General features: G+C 35.8%; 1 protein-coding gene across 2 annotated transcripts in view; it reads right to left on the reverse strand.

The window, feature by feature from the left end:
* LOC150105454 (unconventional myosin-Id-like) overlaps window positions 1-19,740 on the reverse strand; it is a 435,962-nt gene that overhangs the window by 10,337 nt on the left and 405,885 nt on the right. For both annotated transcript variants that reach the window (XM_090394828.1, XM_090394829.1), the window contains one exon: window positions 8,039-8,187. In XM_090394828.1, the coding sequence (XP_090250954.1) occupies window positions 8,039-8,187 (149 nt within the window). The remainder of the gene's footprint in view (window positions 1-8,038; window positions 8,188-19,740) is intronic.

Genomic DNA, 19,740 nt, shown 5'->3' on the forward strand with positions numbered 1-19,740 from the left:
TAGTTTCCACTGATGAGATTTCAATAAGGGCTGAAACTGGTCTGGGTAGTAAACCTTCCCATAATGCATAACATTATACATACCTGTAAGGATATTTGCTTTGCATTATTATTATTATGGGCAACTCCAAGGAGTCCTTAGACTCATCGAGGGAGGCCCTAAACATCATGTCAAGAACTATTCAGCATTGGCACAGTATTTATCATACTTTGCTTTGAACTCATTCACAGTCATGGCATCCATAACAGACTGGCAGCTTATTCTGCTCATTCACCACTCTCCAAGTAAAAAACCTTGTTCTAATACCCTTGCTAACTACACTCGTACTCAGTTTCTACGGATGGCCCCTAGTTCCACCTATTAACCAATTTCTGTAACCTACAGATCTTCAACGTGTTCACGTAAGGTTCATTCCATAGACCAGCTATGATCTTGGTCACTGAGCTCTGGATCCTTTCCACCTTCTTCCCATCAAGAAGAAACCGTGGCACCCAGATCTCGGCACAGTAGTCAAGATGGGGTCTTATCAAGGCTTGATAAAGAAGAACAATAACCTGCGTGTCTAAGAATTCTTCAGTAATCAAATGAGCTGATTTAGTTACTTTCGCTATGTGAATCCTAAACTTCAATTCCCTATCCACCAACACTCTCAAATCTCTGACTTCATCGATATCCTGAAGTACATTCCACCAATGTGGTATACTGCTGCTTATCTTTTCACCCCAAAATGCATAACCTTACACTTTGCCACATTAAACTGACATCCATTTTTCCTTAGCCAAGTCTGCCATATCCAAATCATCCTGCAAAATTTTGACATCATGTGTATTCACTATTACTCTACCCAACTTTGTATCATCATCAAATAAATGAATAGTTCCTCTCAGATCCTTTCCCTATATCATTAATGAACAAATTAAATAGCAGTGGTCCAAGAACAGAACCCTGTAGCACACCACTAGTCACAGTACTTCTTTTGAACTCTACTCCTGAATAAACTTCTCTCTGATAGCTCTTCATCAACCACCCTATATCCATCTGCTGCAGCTTACTCATTAGAATTCCATGTGGTATTCTGTCAAAGGCCTTAGCAAAGTCCAGCAGTATCACTTTCCCACCCCATTACCCTTATCCAATTCAGCCGTTGCTGTATTATAAAACGTGAGCAAGTTACTGAGGCATGATCTACCCTTCACAAAACCATGCTGCCCTCCATAATTTCCATGAACCTGGAAACAAAATATCCCAGTTCCAGGTTCATGGACAATTCATCGATAGGAAAAAATTCGCTGAAAGCATTATTCACTAGAAAATTGAAATGATATTGCATTGATACCAATATGTATATATATATATACATATATGAAAAGTAAATGCAGTGCAAGATAAATTTCACAAAATATACTTTTTAATGTATTTAAGTATTATTTGTTTAGATTTTAATTAAATTTCATAATATTTTTATTCTTATACAATGAAAGTAATATTTTATTGATCAGTGAGTTTCATTTCTGTTTCTTCTTAAAAAGTTGTAAATATTTTTTATTATTTAAATACTGCAGGTTCTGCTGATGGAATATTAATATTTACAAAACTGGAATAGGTATAGGGAGAAAGGGCATCATATTTAAGAATATTTATTCTGCAAACCATTCATTATATTTCTGCACACTTAGACACCCATCCAGATGTGATATATAAATAAATATTAGATGTGTAGATAAAATCAGATCTGGTGACACATTTTGAAAAACTATATCAGGTGCTAACAAAAAAAAATTGTGATCATGATATTAGATACAGATATTATCAATTCAAAATTTCAATACACACATATAGATATATAGTGTGGCTATTAAATAACGAGACAAGGTGCACTGTGAATCGTTTACTCGTAGCAGTGGGATGCACTTGCGCCCTGAATGAACTTGAAGGTTCTAGCAGTTGAGATAAGCACTGTTCACTGTCACTCATAGTCTGTAGGCAGTTATAAAAGAAACATGAAGTAGCTTTGCCAAAATAATGTCTAACGTTAAACTCGAGCAGTGCATTAATCTCCAATTCCTTGTGAAATTGAAGAAATTGCCAGCCGAGTGTTTGCAACTGTTGCAGGAGGTGTACAGTGATAATGTAATGTCATATGGGAGAATGTTTGAATGGCACGAACACTTTGCTGAAGGTCGAGAAAACATGGAAGATGACGAATGACCAGGTCGCCTTGTGAAGGCAGCAACCGAACAAAACATTGTGAAAATTAATGAAATTGCCTGCAATGATCACCGATTAAGCATTTGGATGATAGCAGAAGTGATGTTCATTGATAAGGAGACTGTACGACAAAATTTGCATGAGCAATTGAACATGAAAAAGTCTGTGCCAAAATGGTTTCTGAAAATTTGTGTCAGGAGCAGAAAGATGTCCAGAAACAAATCTGCACTGATATCATGGAACGGCTGCCAACAGAGCTGGACTTGCAGGAGAAGATCATCACATGTGATGAGACATGGATTTTCCAGTACAAGCCAGAAAAAAAAGATAATTGATACACTGGAAAACTCCCACATCAATGAGAATGAAAAAAGCAAGAATGAGGAAGTCAAAACTGAAGGCAATGCTGATCTTTTTTTTTTTTGATATCGATGGCATGGTAATGGTTGCATGGGTATCAGAGGGCCAGACAACTAACATTATTACTTTGAGGTTCTGAGTGAGGAGGAAGAAGGGACCCGATCTGTGGAAGAACAATGCTCCAGCCCAGTGCACTGTCTGATAAGATTTCAGTGTTGGACCATCCACCTTACTCGCTGGATTTAGCCCCATGCAACTTTTACTTTTTTTCCAAAGTCGAAATCCACATTTAAGGGCACCCATTTTCAGTCAGCAGATGACGTAAAGGAGAAAACATCAGTGCTACTGAAGCAGATAACACCTGATCACTTGCAGCACTGCTTTCAACAATGGAAAATTCATATGCAATAATGTATAGATAAAGGAGGGGAGTATGTTGAACAATTAAGTTGTACAATTGTAATAATAAACCACATTTTTGCAACCAGTCTCATTATTAATAGCCACATGCCGTATTTTTTTTTTTCAGTAAAGAAGACTAAATATGAAATTTAAAATTTCTTAGTGTTATAAAATACTAGTACTGGAGGAAAAGGTAATGAAGCTGCAGATGGCAATTTAGCTTATGCTGATTTACATAATGATGATAGAATTTACGTATTTTACTATCTTTTTCTTTAATATAATTACTCAAAAGTGCATCTATGATCTTAAACTAGCTCTGTAAACGATAGCAGCATGCAAGATGTCTTTACTATGCTGGAAAAAATGGAATCATTTTCAAAATACACATGTATTCAGTAGTTGAAACAAGTCACCTCCTGAATCAAAGACCCTGGAGGTGTCTAATAATAATAGACACCTCCAGGGTGTCTAATAATAAGGTGCCCTTTCTCCCTAACCATCCTATCCCAGTTCGGTAACAATTATTATTCCATCTACAGAGCCTGTATTAAGAAAGAATATGAATAATTTTATATGGAATAAAAATTTTCAGAAAGCTAAATATAATCAAAATATTATTTGACACCTCCAGGGAGTCCAAGGAATCACTGAGGGAAAGCACCTGCTCTACAACTCTGTCTTCAACATTCACTCACCAACTGACTGCAACTACACCAACCACCACTTGTATTTCCACAGACAATCACAAATATCCATGTCCAGAGCCTTTTGGCTGGAGAGCAGATATGCTATCCACTCGGCCAACCAGGCCGGGTGTTTCTTAATTTTTTTAAAATATGTCTTGACTTTTTTTAAAAAAATATTTCTTATATGGGAAATATTTTTTTTCACATATATCCGATTAATTTTCCCCACAATGAATAGTCTCCACAATTCATATTCCTCATGATGAACTGTTTGGACATGCCATTTCCATCTATCCATTCCTGTATTTTGCTCGACTAATTTCTCCAATATCTTGACGATGACTCCTGATATGCTGATCTTTAGGTAATTTGTAACAGCAGTCATGGTATCCTTTATACAATGGAACTATTTTCCTCTCTTTCCATCCCATCAGGACTAACCCAGAGCTGAGACTTAAATTAAACAATATGGTCAAGGGCACTGACAATTCCTTTACTGCTTCACGTAAGACTCCAGCTGGTATACCATCGAATCCCACAGATGTATTCACATTAAGGTTCTCTCATATATACTATTCGCCTCCATTTCATTCCTGCAATATCATCACCTAGATGATATACTCTTGCAAAGTGTTTGCTTATTAATTCTACTATTTCAACTGATTCAGTTACCTCCCTACAATCGGCATTCCTTAAAATCATTGTGCCGTATACATTTTTTCTTTTACTTGCAGCATATCGAAAGAACTGTTTGGGATTCTCTTTAGCTTGCATTGCTAATTTCCTTTCATAATGTGCTTTTGTTTTTCTTACCACACTAGTTACCCTTCTGGCTTGTGCTTTGTATTGTTTGTGTTATCCCTGCAGGTCACCTTTTTCCTTAAATTCCCTCCACAATTGTTTCTCTTTTTGCAGCTCAAGCTTAATGGTGTTATTCATCCATTTAACTCCCACTTGATTTACTCTCTGGACTCTAGGCATGCAGTCAGCCATTACCTCCCTCAAACACTCCTTTACCACTATCACATGCCATAGCACTGATTCAAGCAATCCTCCTACGCTTGTCATACTTACCAGCCTGGTAATTCCACATATACCCTCTCTTAATTGAAAATTCCACACATTTAGCCATTTCCCAGGTCAAAACCTTATGAACATTCTCACCAGTTGGCGGCAACATGGTCATATTCGTTATCTCAAATTCTCAAATGCAATTACTAGATCGAGCACTCCTGAACCCCCCCCTAGTATATTCCAGTACATGCTCTCTCATGCAGTTATTCCTTAGAAACTGCATGTACCTGTCATCCACTCATTGAGTCTATTTGCCTATGCATACTATCTCCATCATCTATTCCATCATTGGTCTATAGCAGTGCACAACTGTATATTTTGTTCTGCTGGACCTCTATCTCACACCAGATAGCCTCAAATGTGCTATTTTCATTATCCTGCAGTTGAACTTCTATTCTCTTTGGCTGCAGTTCATCAGCTATCATCAATAACACTCCTTCCCCATTCTTTTTTCTCTGTCTTTCCCGAACATGCTATACCCTTAACATTCTATCCCACTAACTATATCATCATCTGTTTGCCATGTCTCACTAATGCCATTAACCTGTGACCAGGAAGAGTCAACCAAGGCCAAAAATTCCTCCTCCTTGTTCCTAATATTCCTGGCATTAGTGTACATAAAGTGCAAAAGTCCCCTAATCCCAACCATATTTTGATGCCTTATACTAACTATCCCATTCTGGTTTGCAATCCTTCATACTAACTCAGACATATTATCCACTCAACAACTCCACTCCCCAAAAAAAGCTCTAGTTTCCCTAATTTTGCACATCCACTTTCACTTCATTCAGCAACAGTTTTTCGGTCTCGAACACCAAATCCATCCATTTAGATGCAAACCACCCTTCTTGTATAAGTCCTTTTGCACGTCAAAGTCACTCCATACATCCACAAACTCCACACCACTCCTCCTGCATAACTTATGCACAGAGTCATTCACAATTATGGCCCTCCTTCTCAACTCTACTCTGTCATACCGTGGCAACAGACTCAACTCTCAATCTTTTCTTTTGCTGCTTCTAGTAATTCTTTCAAGTCCTCTCTCATAGCCAACTTTTCACCTTTTAAATCATTTGTTCTCCCTATGCTTCTGTGCTCTAATAGCCTCACTTACATCATTAATTTTCACACCAGGAAAGCACGATTTTGTTAAACTTTTATCTATTAACCTTTTACTACTGAATCGCTGTATAACGTCCAATCATGTTCTCATTTTTCTTATCTGACACTTGCTTCATTTTGTTAGCTGATCCACTTGGTAGACATTTTTGTAATCGCTCCAGCTGCCACTTCACGCTATGTATCACTCTGCACAACCGAGCTATCTCCCTCATAAAGCAGCTAACTCTTCATTTTTTATATCAGTCAAACAATTCTCTCGCTCTGTACTTTTACTCTCACTTTCAACGCTATCTGGCGTTATATCACAATTTTCTATTGCATTCTGACTTTCATCCACTAAGTCAATCTCGCAACTTGAGAGACACTTTAGATCCTCTCTTTCATGACACTTTCCTACTACTATCACTCTCAAACCAAACTTGAGCTGCTCTCGGCAAAGCATACATTCTGTAAACCTTACACTGGACGAACTCCCTTTGGTTAAATTCTTTAATACTAAATATGAGATACTAAGGCAAGTGATGTGAAGTCATTACCTTCTATGTATGGACTGGAGCAACTTCTGAAAATACTTCAGGCACAAACTTTGTTTGCACCTGAATAATTTCTTGGTAGCTTTCATTTATAGAACAATAATAAAATAACTGTTACAATAATGCTGTGTGTGTGTTTCTCTCTCTGTCTTTAACTCAGTATCCTTTACTTCATCAGTTCCCTGTTTACTATAATAATCATTCCTCATTTCAAGTTACTGTGAATATCCAGCATGCTACTGAATCTTTATTTTTCCAGTTGCAATGTCAAAACATTGGAACTGTATTGAAGCATTATCTTTATAATTTTTCTAGTACTTGAATCATCTGCAAACAGCTATATAATATTCTATCAACCATGCTACTAGTTTTGTGGTTTAAATGGACCAGAATCAATCTTCATGGTACCAGTTCTTTTGTTTGAAGTTATTTCATAAGCTCTATTTGCTACTTGTGACATTACCAATATACCATTTAGTCCACATCTTCATCCAGGAAAGTTGTTAACTGTGTGATGATCTACCAAACTACATCCCATAAGGATGAGGAAGTCATTTTGCCTCTTTTCAAGGCCTTGATAAGACCTGACTTAGACTATTGCACGCAGGTCCACTCTCCTGGTTTCCATGGTGATTCTGATACATTGGAAAGAGAGTGCAAATGAGTGTCAAAAATGACATCAGGATTGTAAATCTGTAGACTGCAGACACTAGCAAACAGGAGAAACAAAGTGATATGATTGAGACTTACAAACTTCTGAAAGGGTTATACAGAATTTCAGTTAATGGAATTTTTCATTTTATTGAGGTTGGGGGAAGGATGCAAGATCATCCTTGAAAGCTATCAAGAAGGGGGTGAGATTAAGATTTTTCTCTCATGGAATGGACTGCCATTGGATGTTGCATGTGTGCAAGTAGTGTGAATGAATTCAACAACAGGTACGAATAGTATGGCTCCCCTTGATGAGTTCCTGACTCCCTGGAGATCTCTCTTAATAATAATAATAATTTCATTACACATTTATAAAATATTTATAGAGTTATAAAATAAGACCTAAAAATACATGCTATCCCATGTATTTATCTGCTTTGACCAATCAAATTAATAAATTTTCCTTTGCTAATATCCTCATAATCATATGCATAATCTTAACTACTATACTTGATATATACACTGGCCAGAAGGTTTATTGTGATTTGTACTCCTGCTGAAAGAATACTATGTTTCCTCTTCTCTTTCTAAAACTCTCCTAGATCTTTTCCAGTCCCGGTCACACTCAGTTCTCACTTATGAAATAGTATCCAGAGAATGAATTAATGGGGGAGAGTAATCTGTGGACTTAGGGAAGGGATAGAAAAAATAAGAAGAAAGCCTATTGCAAGAATACACTTTTTATCCTTATGGATGTTGCTAGAATCTTTGAAAATAAAAAGGAATTATTTATAGATACTAGGAAATTAAATGCCAAAATTCCTCACAACGATAGAGAAAAGTGCAATTGTACCATTGACTTGACGATTTCTGCCATTTTTAAATGAAGTTTTTTTGGAACCTATTAAATACGTTAATAAATGCAAAAAATAAAAAAAATAAAAAAATATCACAGCATTTTTCTCTATCCATTTCTCAAGAAAAGTGCACTCAACTTACAAATTCCAGTAGTAAACAATAGCTCCAACAATCTCTCCTATACGATTGTCTTGACAACGAGATGTAAGAGCAATAACTAAATCATTACCACCTTTCAAATGTAAAATAATTAGTTGGTCCACATCAGGTGTAACACTAATCCCAGTTACCTAGAAAAGAATAATCCTGATTATTTTTTAATTTAATGTGAAAGCAATGCTTTAGGACAGTGACAAGGATAGCTCTCAAATTTATTGCAAAATATTACATTATAAATTGTTACATGTAACATTTTGTGATAAATCTGTAAGTTGCTCTGTCATTACTTAAAAAAGCATTGCTTTTAATGATATATTGGAGGTGTCACGAATAATAATAATTAAAGTTAAGTAGTTAATTTTTAACAAAGAAAAAATCAATAACCTTTTATCAAAATAAAAAATAGCTCTGAGACACATCTTTTGGAATTGGAATATTAATGTCTGACAAATATCAAAGAACGATGTATGGGAAAGAGGGGGGGGATCAAGGATACAGGTCATTAGAAGTCTAGTGATTCAAGTTTTGTGTTAATGGTAGAATGTGATCAGCAAATACCATTATAACAAAATCATTCATTATACTGAACTGCTAAGAGAATACTAACCAAACACCTAAGCATAAAGCCATGTTAAAACACATCCACTATAGCAAATTATTATTTTGAGGTCATTGATTCGTAATGCTGTGGAAAGATAAGTCATTTTTTTCCCAACTATTTGCTAACAATACTGAGTTAATTTATTGTAATTATTAATTTATAAAGTGTGTGAGACAAATTTAAGTAAAACATACATATTTCCTTAAACTATATATTGTTAGTATGGTGCCATGTGTAGCAGAACAATGATGGCCAAGATGACTTTTTGGGTGAGCTGAATATGCATGATTTTGTCCAGTGTAAAATATTTGTAGAAGGAGAGCAAAACTGGCGAGAGAGTGTGTAATAAATGTTTTGAGAGTAAATATGGCGAGAACAAATTACGTGATAGTATTGATAGAAGACAAGACCGGAAAATGTAAATATCAGTGAAAGTGTGGTGGTGGTAATTAAGGAATAAATTTTTTGCATTGTCCTTCATAGGCCAAATTGCAAAACTTAAAGGCTGCAGAAACAGCAAGAGATCAGTCAAATTGAGAACAGAAAAAAAAAAAAACAAGAGGTCAGAAGCCAAAAAAAAAAATTATATACGAATAAATGAGAGAAAGAGTGTAAGTAGATAATTTTTTATGCTCATGATATGGGGGAGTACTTCACAAAAGTGCCACTTCAACTTCTGTGCCATAGATTAAAAGGAGAAATATCAGGCACATAGGAAATTAAATTTATATACTTAATGAGAGATAATTAATTGCCATCCAATCCCACATCTGTATTTGTATTAATATTCTGCAATATCCTAAGTACCTCTAATTCATGAACCTCTGTTTTTACATCAGTCCCTATCACCTCTGCCATAACAATATCACTTGGATGATATATCCTTGCAATATGATCACTCAGTAGTTCAACAATTTCATCTGCCTCTTTAACCTCTCTACCATCTACACTCATTAAAGTTATCCTTCCTCTTACTTACCACATAAAGAAAACCTCTTTGGGATTTCCTGTTGCTTGCTCAGCTAATTTCTTCTCATAATCTGATTATGCTTTCTTTAACATGCTGGTCACCTTTCTCCTTATATACCTATATACCCTCCACTTTTTTTTTTCAGCTAATGCTTAATGATCCTATTATGCATCTAACTCCTGCCCTTGGGTGTACAGTGTGATATCGCTTCCTCCAGATACCCCTTGACTATCTCCCACGAACATCATTTCCTTGCAGATCTTTATGCTTCAAGTTACTTCATGTTACTGCTTAAAGCTTCCTCCTGAGTGTATCATAATCACCTGCCTTGTGGTACCATATATACCCCTTCTTAAATGGAATTTCCATATGTTTTGCTACCTCCTAAGTCAAGATCACATGATCACTTTCTCGAATTGGAGGCAATGTAGCCACCTTGGTTATGGACAGGTCTTCTGATCCTCTAATTAGATCTAACACTCTCATACCCCCATATCAGACAGTTTTATTACAGCAAAAATGATGTCCTAAATTAGGGTGATTGATAAAAATTTCACAGGCCTCCTTAAATTTACATTCATGCAATATTTTGGTGTGATGTAAACAGCAGGTGCTTTTCCAGTCAATTCTATGTAAAGTGTTCAGGGCATGATCAGAAAGGCCAACTTTACCATAGTTATTAAATTTAATGTGTCGTGTATGTTCCTTTTTTCTGATAGGGATTGTGTGTCCTGTTTCACCTATATAGGGCAAATTACAGGTGCAGTGATTACAGTATACTCCAGGGTGGGTCAGCAGAGGGAGTGGATCCTTGGATGAGTTGAGTAAGGTCTTTAATTTTGCAGGAGGTTTAAAGGTCGCTTTAAGGTTTTATTGTAGTCTAGTTTATTTCTGTATTTAAGTGTCTTGTGAAGAATTTTGTTGATAGTATTTTGGCTGTAGTCATTTTTTAGGAAGGTATTACTGATTAATTGGAGTGAATCTTCAAAGCCCTGTGTTTTAGTGTGTTAATGACACCTTGTTTTTGTGTTGGGTGGTGGTAGGAGTTTATGTGATGTGCATATATATATATATATATTGGCCAGCATATGTAGGTTTCTGGTAAACAGTGAAAGACTGCCAGAAGGAAGATGTGTGACAAGTGTATCTAGAAATGGAAGTGTGTTCTGCTTTTCAATCTCAATTGTGAATTATATGTGTTTGTGTTGTTTGTTTAGGTGGCTAGATAGCGAAAACATCATCAACATATCTAAGCCAGACTTTGGGTTTTAAAGGAGAGGAATCTACAGCACGTTATTCAAAATATTCCATATAAAAGTTAGCAATTGGGGGGAATAATGGCGAGCTCATGGCTGTGCCTTCTTTTTGTAGATAGAAAATGTTTTCTCACACAAAATTTTTCACTTGGAGACTGATGAATGAATTGGAGAATGGAATGAATGGGTTGTCTGAGTTAGATATCAGTGCTTTGTCTTCAACTGCACTTATTGTACTATACTGATGAATTCGTCAACATCATCTCTAAAACCCACTGGCCTAGAGCAGCAACCAGCCATAAATTTTGTCCTTATTGGCCTTGATCTTATGCCTTAATTTAAACAAAAAATACAAGGTTTTCTTAATAATTAAATAACTCAGTCCATCACACACTCATATAAAACCAACAAATTTACCTAATGTTATTAACTAAATTATGAAAAAGTAGCATCTTTTAGTAACACTAATAACGATACGACACATACACTGTGACACCTTGTGCTGATATTACTCAAAGTTAGTAAATGACATCCACTATATCTATTCCTGAGGCCACTATGGATCTGAGATATATATATATATATATATATATAGATATATATATATATATAGAGAGAGAGAGAGAGAGAGAGTTGACTGTATTATAATGGGACTACAGGGAAACAGTCATTTGTTTGCAGATGATGAGTTATGAGAAGTAATGCTGATGAAATGGATGCAATGAGTGAGGATGAAGTTTAATGCAACTAAGCGTGAGATTTTAAACTGAGATTAAGAGATTGAAGACCATAAATGCTACTGATGGGAGATGTCCTATAGGGGATGGAGGGAGTGGGAATCTTGGAGTGGTATGGACATAGACTGCAAAGATGGTGAAGGCTATCCCAACTATTGCAGTGGTGAGACCAAAGAGATAAGAGTGTAGTACAGTCAATTCCAACTACAGCAAACTTGTAAGGAACACAGAAATAGTTTGCTATAGTAAATTTCATTTAGAATAACATTGTCTGTGGGGCTTTGGTTGGAACTTTTTAGTAGTTTATGAGCGAGCTTGTGATAAAGGTATTTACTATAGTATGCTATTATGCATGAACTGTAATTCTATAATGCCTCAATAACACCACATCTGGACAAGTGTGGGCAGACCTAGATTTTGAGGGTATGAGGTTAGAAAGGGATACAAAGGGAAAGATGTTGTTAGGATTTTCGAATATCCTAAGATAAGAAATTGAAAGAGAGTAATCTAAAATGTTTAGGTGAAGGAGTGTAAATGATGTGATCACGATATATACGATACCATGATGTGCTAACCAAACAGAATGGTGTCTGTGATTGGAAAGATTTTCCAAAGGATACCAAAAAGGGAGAGGAGACTATCATTGAAAGTTGCTCGTATATTAGTGAGAAGTATGTATTTTACAATGAGGGTGACAGAGAAATGGAATGCATTTGGTTGCTGTTTTTTTTTTTTTTTATGTCTAAAGCAGTGATTGATTTTTGAATAATGTACACTTTATTTTTTCAGAAATGTCTGGTAGTTGCATTGTCTCCTGCCCCTTCATACACTCAAGCTGGTGAAAGTTTTTTCACTTGGTTATATTAAAAATTAAAGATGCCAAGAAAAGTGTAGGGATACCTCTCTAAACACTGTGAATGAACTACAAGATCACTCTAAATCTTAACGAGCTTCCCTAAAGGATCACCAGTAAAGACTTGAATCACTCCAGAACAGTAAACTCAGCAGTGGCTCCATTCAGTGACAGGCAAAAACCTACCAATGAGAAGAGCCTCTCTATTTATTCCCCAGGAAGTAAGCAAGCCTACAGATGTTTTTTGATGAAGTTTTTCTAGCCTACAGATGAAGTTTTTCCACTTCGTTGTGAAGTCATTAGCTTGTGTGCTGCTAATGTATGGTAGCAGAGAGAGCTGAGTAGAACAGCAATGATTACAAATAGCATGGAATGAGCAGGATGAGAGGAATTGTGTTTGTGGATGTATGGGATAAATTTGAAGGCAGAAGAAAGCCATTTGCTGTAGATAGTCTGCATTTCAGTGAGAATGGTAGTGTGAAATGGATAGATTGTTAATGAGAAGAAGAAATTGTGCAAGCAGTCAAGGAAATGAAAGCTAGATGGTGAGACTAAGATAAAGGGAAAGGAAGAAAAATATAGGGATGTATGGATGGCCTAAATTGGAGCAACAAAGTCAGAGAGTAAATATGTGCTGGATTGCCTTAACCTCACCTTGCATCATACACTTTCAGTGCATCCCCTCTATTTTTGTTTTCTATTTTGAGTGAGACATAATTCTTCTATTATCTTCAGCAATTTCTCCTCCCTGTTTGTTTTTTTTCTATCATCCTCAAATATCCTACGTCTCTTGATTTCTAATCATATACACTGCCACTTTCATAAAACACCAACACTTTTTGATAAACTGAGTTTACTAAAGCCACAAACTTATTTTCCAATAACCATATAACTATTGTTCTTCCAAACTATCATCTTCATCTGAAGCTGTTGCTGTCTGCTGATCTAGCTCACATTCACTCTACTGCCAAACATTAGCCTTTCTAAGTGCATATTAATATGTATTGCTACCAAAGGAATTAAATTTTGCATAAAACCTGGTAAAATGGACATAACAAATTATGGAATGGTGTTTGACAATGAATATTATTGTTAAAAAAATAATTAAAGTACATAAGAGAATTAACAGAAGTCCTCAACATTTGATATTATTATTATGCATCTCCTCCAGGGAAAGGTTAAGAACTAGCTGAGTGAACCTTTTGTCACTCATATTTAAATATTTTTCATATCACTCCTTGAACATACATACACACGCACTCACAATATCTAATGGTGGCCCATTTCACCAACTTACTATACTTGCATTCTTAGGCAGCTTCCAGGGAAAAACTTGAGTGTTTCTCCTATTTATAATGTGAGATCTCCATACCAGCTTATATAACACTTTCAGTCAAGCTACTCTGCTATTCATGTTATAAGTTTTTACCAAAAACTAGCTTTGCTTTCTTTGTATAAGTTTTTACTTTGCATACCCATTCCTTTGACTTTCTATCCAGAGTTATCATGGTATATTTAATACGAGTCTTGCACTCGGTCAAGTTCCTAAGGAGTGGAAGGAGGGCAAGATTATGCCACTTCATAAAGGAGGTGATCGAACTCAAGCATCAAACTATAGGCCTATCTGTGTTGTGGTTAAGTTGTTGGAGAAACTTGTGAGAACTAGGATCCAGAATTGGGTTGACAACAATGGTATTATCTTTGATGAACAGCATAAATTTGCTAAGAGGGAGGTCATGTTTTAGTAATCTACTTACTTATTACAATAAAGTGACTGCTTCCTTGGACATAGGAAAAGAACACACAGTAATATACAGGTAACCCTCATATAACACGGATGTTAGGTTCCACAAAAATGCCGCATTATTTGATTATATAAATTGCATTATGCGAAACTCAGATCACACAGAAAAAGTAGGGTTAGGTTCGGAAATCATTTTTTTTTAAAGATTATATAAACAATGACATATCCAACAAAAAAATATTTTTATTTAATTCAGGTAATTCATGTAAGTTAAGAAAACATATAAACTATCAAACAAATACATAGTATAAAATTATAAATTGTACATAAACTTCATTGCACATAATACTTAAATATTTTAGGCAAAATAAAATAAAGTGTATATTTTAATCGTCATCACTGTAAAAATAACATTCGTAGATGTTCTTTATTTACAAGTGGCCGGACGTCGTCATCACTTGAAATCTATAATTCTCATTGCATACTTCAGCTGGTTTAGTTATCAAGAAGTTAGTAATATGACCTTGCTTACCATTATGCTGCAATTTTTATTAAGTTCATAATATGGAGCTAAACAAAAACCATCGATTAATTTACTATTGAAGAGATTGAAGCACTTATGAAGAAGATCGCGAAGATTGAGTCTCATGTGCTGATCGAAACCGAATGTATCTTCAGTCTTGTTCAATTGTTACCTTGGCAATTTACAGTGGGTGGGTTTATCCCTATTAACAAACGTGCTCTAAGTGGCCATTAATATAAAAATATACTGTTTTTTTACATAAAAAAAGCATTACATATTGTATGTAACTCACCAAAAAATAGAGTGCTCAGCTTGAGATTAACACACTTATTTTTTACATAAAAAAAGCATTACATATTGTATGTAACTCACCAAAAAATAGAGTGCTCAGCTTGAGATTAACACACTTATGATTTTTAATGCTTTCCTGGCAGAAAACGAAGAGAATTTTCGACAATAAATACTTTATACAGTAAACAATTGACGTACATGCCTCTAAAAGGTATTTCCCCTAATATAAATTCGCTACTTATTTTGTTCTTCTATTTAATGTATATTTTAGTATGTTTTGGTGCACCCATCATTTCAATCGTTGGAGAAGGTTTCTCAAAAAAAAAAAAAAAAAAACTATCCATCTTTGCATGTGCAATACGACAGATGCAAATTTAACGAAGATAAAATTTGATTTTTAAGTCGCGTGTTGAAAAATATATGAAAAGATAAAGGGTTACTACAGTTTGTAGACCATCTTGTATCGAAACTGCGTTGTATGAGTACCGCGTTCAACAAGGGTTTCTATCATTTGTAGACCGCGTTATATCAAAACCATGTTGTATGAGTACCGCGTTACCTACAAGGGTTACCTGTACTTGGATTTTGCAAAGGCTTTTGATAGATTACCTCATGATAAGTTGACAGTCAAACTAGAGCAGATGGGGTTGAATATTAAATTAGTGCATTGGATTGGAGACTGGCTATCTGAAAGGTACAATAAGTTGTGTATGGGGGAGCGATATCCAAAAAAAGGAAAGTCACTAGTGGAGTGCCTCAGGGTCTGTTTTAGGGCCATTACTGTTTAACTTGTATATTAATGATATTGGTGAAAATTTGGATGGAGATATTCAGTTGTTTGCAGATGATGAAAAGTTGGGATGAACTATGAAGAGTAGTGAAGATGTTGTGGCCTTACAAGAAGACTTGAATAAATTGAGTGAATGGGCACGGAAATGGGGATGCGAGTTCAATGTTGCAAAATGTAAGGTTTTAAAATTTGGAAAACAAAGATGGGATGCAGAATTTATGCTTGGTGAGGATATATTGCTGGAGGTGGAGGAAATAAGAGATCTGGGGGGTGATAATGGATAAGAATCTGAAATTTAGGGATCAAATTGCCAAAATTGTGAAGACAACACAAAGGCTTCTGGGAATGATGCGGAGGATACACTGACTTGTAGAAGTAGGGAGATTCTTGTTCCGTTGTATGTATAAGGCTTTGATTAGGCACACATGGACTATTGTGCCCAGATGTAGTCACTGGTTTTCAGAAGGATGAGATGTTGGAAAGGGTCCAAAGGCAACTGACTAAGGTAGTTTTTAACCTCTGGAATGTCGAGTACGAGGAAAGATTGAGAAGATGTAATTTGCAGAGTCTGGTGGACAGGAGGAAGAGGGGGAGATATGATAGAGACCTACAAGTTAGTAAGGGGTTGTTATAGGATCAATGCTGGGGAAGTTCTACAGAAAAAAGTGGGAGATCGGGGAAGAACCAGAAGTCATCCCTGGAAACTGTATAAAGAGGGCGTGAGTAGGGGAGTGAGAAGCAGGTTTTTTTCGTGCAGAGTTGTAAATGATTGGAATGCCTTGCCTGAGAGTCTGGTGTCTGCAAGGAGTTTAAGTGTGTTTAAGACACTGTATGATGAGCTGTGTGTGTGTGATAAAAGGACCTCTCAGATTAGTCTTTGATTCCATAAGGTCTTGGGATAATAATAATAATAATATATTCATTCCCTTTATCCAACTCTGCTTTCATTATTACATAATGTAATAATGAAATCAAATAATGAAATGAAATAATGAATCAAACTTGCAGCTGGTTGGGCTGCAAGTTTGAATCCCACCATGGGCATGGATGTTTGTGATAATCGTTAGGTGGGTGATGAATTTCATTGCTTGGTGCAGTATCACTGTCCCACTTACTGGGGACCTGAAGTGGTTTAAAAAAAGTTTCATGTTTTATAGGTATTATTTCTGGGAAAATTCCCATGTTACTCCTCTAAGATAAACTATTATTTTACGGCTAATATAGCCTACTTTCGTTTAGGAGTGCCCCTTTTTTTTTTACAATGTCATTGGCTTTTTAATTAGATCGTAGGGCATTACTGATATGTTATAAAACTAATATGAAGAATAATGTAGGAGGGAAAATTCAGACATACCTTTTTTGGATGTTGTTGGCTGTCTCCTTATCCCTGTGTTAAGCTGTTAAGGAAAGGGGGTTTGGGAAAGTGAGGGTAAAGTAATTTGGGGAATTATTTGAAAAAACCCGTTTTTTATATGCACAATATGATTAAGGATGGATGGAGAGTGAGAGAAGGATCTGAAAATAGAAACTATGTTTTGGGGAAGAGGAAGAATTGATGCGAAAAGGTCAGGGATAGGAGTAGCGTGGGATGAACCGTTTCAACAGTGCGTTGTCTTCGGAACAAGTGGGGAAGTGGAATCTATGTTACTTCGGCTTGGTGTACTTGTGTTATCTCCTATTGGTCGGAGTTGTGACCTAATTTTTATGTTATGGAGCTTCCAACTCTCGGAGATTATATAGAGTTGGTGGACATTTATTTAATTTTCATCACATTTTATAGCTACTGTTTCCAATATTCTAAGCATCGTTTCTTTGTGTTGTATGTCTAATATTATAGCCTTATCAATTTGTGGGGTATGTTTGTGTTCAAGGGCGTGGACTGCTATTTCTGTTTTCATTGCACTTTGTACTCTATTTTTCTTTTTTTATGTTACATTTTTTAGTGTTTAAATGTTCTGGAATAGAGATGTTACAGTCATTCATTTTTTTTTTTAAAAGAAAGGATTATGTTACAGTCATGGAAGTGTTCCTGTAGCCTTGCCCATAAAGACCTTATAGTTGAACCTGTGTAAGTGACATCGCAGTCTTTTTTGGCAAGAAAATTTGTAAGCAACGTTGGTGTTCTAATATTTCTTTGTGTGTGTGAGATTTTGTTTGTTTTAGAAGTGTTGCCAATTTTTGGTTAATGCCAAGGCCATAATATTAGACATATTATTCTAATGTATATCATCATAATTTAAACCACCATTAATGATCACCCTTCACTAAGCCAATGTGCCTATAAATGTCTGTCTTCAAATCCATTCCCTGACCTATTGCAACATCCAGTTAAATATCTCATCTTGTCAACCTGTACTGTCACTGTATTGCACAAAAACACTGGCATAATTTCTTCCTTGTATTTCAGCCCTTCCCTTAATTATACATGTCTGCAAGCAGATGTGCTTTGCATTATGGGAGATACTAAGGCAAGTGTTGAGAACTTATACCACTTTTATCACGAGTTTCTGAAATCCTGAAAGTACTTCAGGCGCAAACTTTGTTTGCTAACACTTAGATAAGGATAAAACCCGATATATGATTAACAGTTTTTTTGATGACAACAGAGAAATTACACACAGAGAAGGCTGAGATTCAAGGAAGAAATTATGGCAGTTTTTTTGTGCAATACAGTGACAGTACAGGTTGACAAGATGAGATATTTAACTGGATGTTGCAATAGGTCAGGGTATGGATTTGAAGACACAGAAATTTATAGCAACCTGGCTTAGTGAGCAAGGGAAGGGTGATCATTATGGGTAATTTAGATTATGATGATATAAATTAGAATGAAGAGATAGCATATTGGAACAAAGAATTTTTAATGGAAAACTATCTTAAACAATATGCAATGCAAGGCATATTATAGGGATAAGAGTCTTAGATCTGATCATATCATCCTCCTGCTCTCGAGCCTGAAAATGTTCAATGATAAATTTGGAAGAATAAGTGGTGCAAAAATTAAAGAGATTATTATTCCTAAAAGCTGTATGCTTATAAAGGGCATGGCAGTTCATTCAATATCATCTTAAATGATATCGAAAAGCACACACGCACACATTTAATACAACTTCCACCCACAAAAGATTATACATGTCTGCAAGGAGATGTGCTTTGCATTATGGAAGATACTAAGGCAAGTGTTGAGAACTTTTACCACCTTTACCACGAGTTGCCCCAGTCCTGAAAGTACTTCAGGAACTGGGGCAACTCGTTAGTTAGTTAGCAACTTTCACCCAAATATCTATAGTACCTTATTAGTACTTTGAGTGAGTTAAGAGTTAAGCATAATCCAAGAACTCTGCTGTAGAGACCAGACATGGAACTTTTTGAAGGCACCTCAGACTTCCAAATACAAAGGTGGTTTGAAACGTTCTCGACCTAACAATGAAAAAACGAATTTATAATTTCAAAATTATGTTTATTTTTCAACATAATTTCCCTTAAGACTAATACATTTATTCCAGTGATGCTCCAGCGCCATTATCCCATTGCTGTAGTGGTTCTCAGTAAGATCTGCAAAATATCCTCTACAGCTGCAATCACCTCATGATTCGAAGAAAAATGCTAACCAGCGAGGAAGAGTTTTAGTTTTGGGAAGAGATAGAAGTCAGAGGGAGCCAAATCTGGGGAATAGGGTGGATGTTCCAACAATTCATAGTGCAGATCCCTTAATTTTCCCATTGCCAAAACACCTTCATGGTCTGGTGCATTGTCCTGATGAAAGATGATTTTTTTCTTCTATGCAAACCAGGTCTTTTCTCACAAATTTTTTTGTCTAGTCTAGTTAAAAGATCGGAATAATATTCCCTGGTTATTGTTTTACCCTTTTCAAAATAATTAATAAACAAAATGCTTTAGCATCCCAAAACACCGATGC

The sequence above is a fragment of the Typopeltis vanoorti genome, chromosome 6 (genome assembly GCF_054136105.1).
Source record: "Typopeltis vanoorti isolate ZY-2024b chromosome 6, IOZ_Tvanoo_1.0, whole genome shotgun sequence".
Taxonomy (NCBI): domain Eukaryota; kingdom Metazoa; phylum Arthropoda; class Arachnida; order Uropygi; family Thelyphonidae; genus Typopeltis; species Typopeltis vanoorti.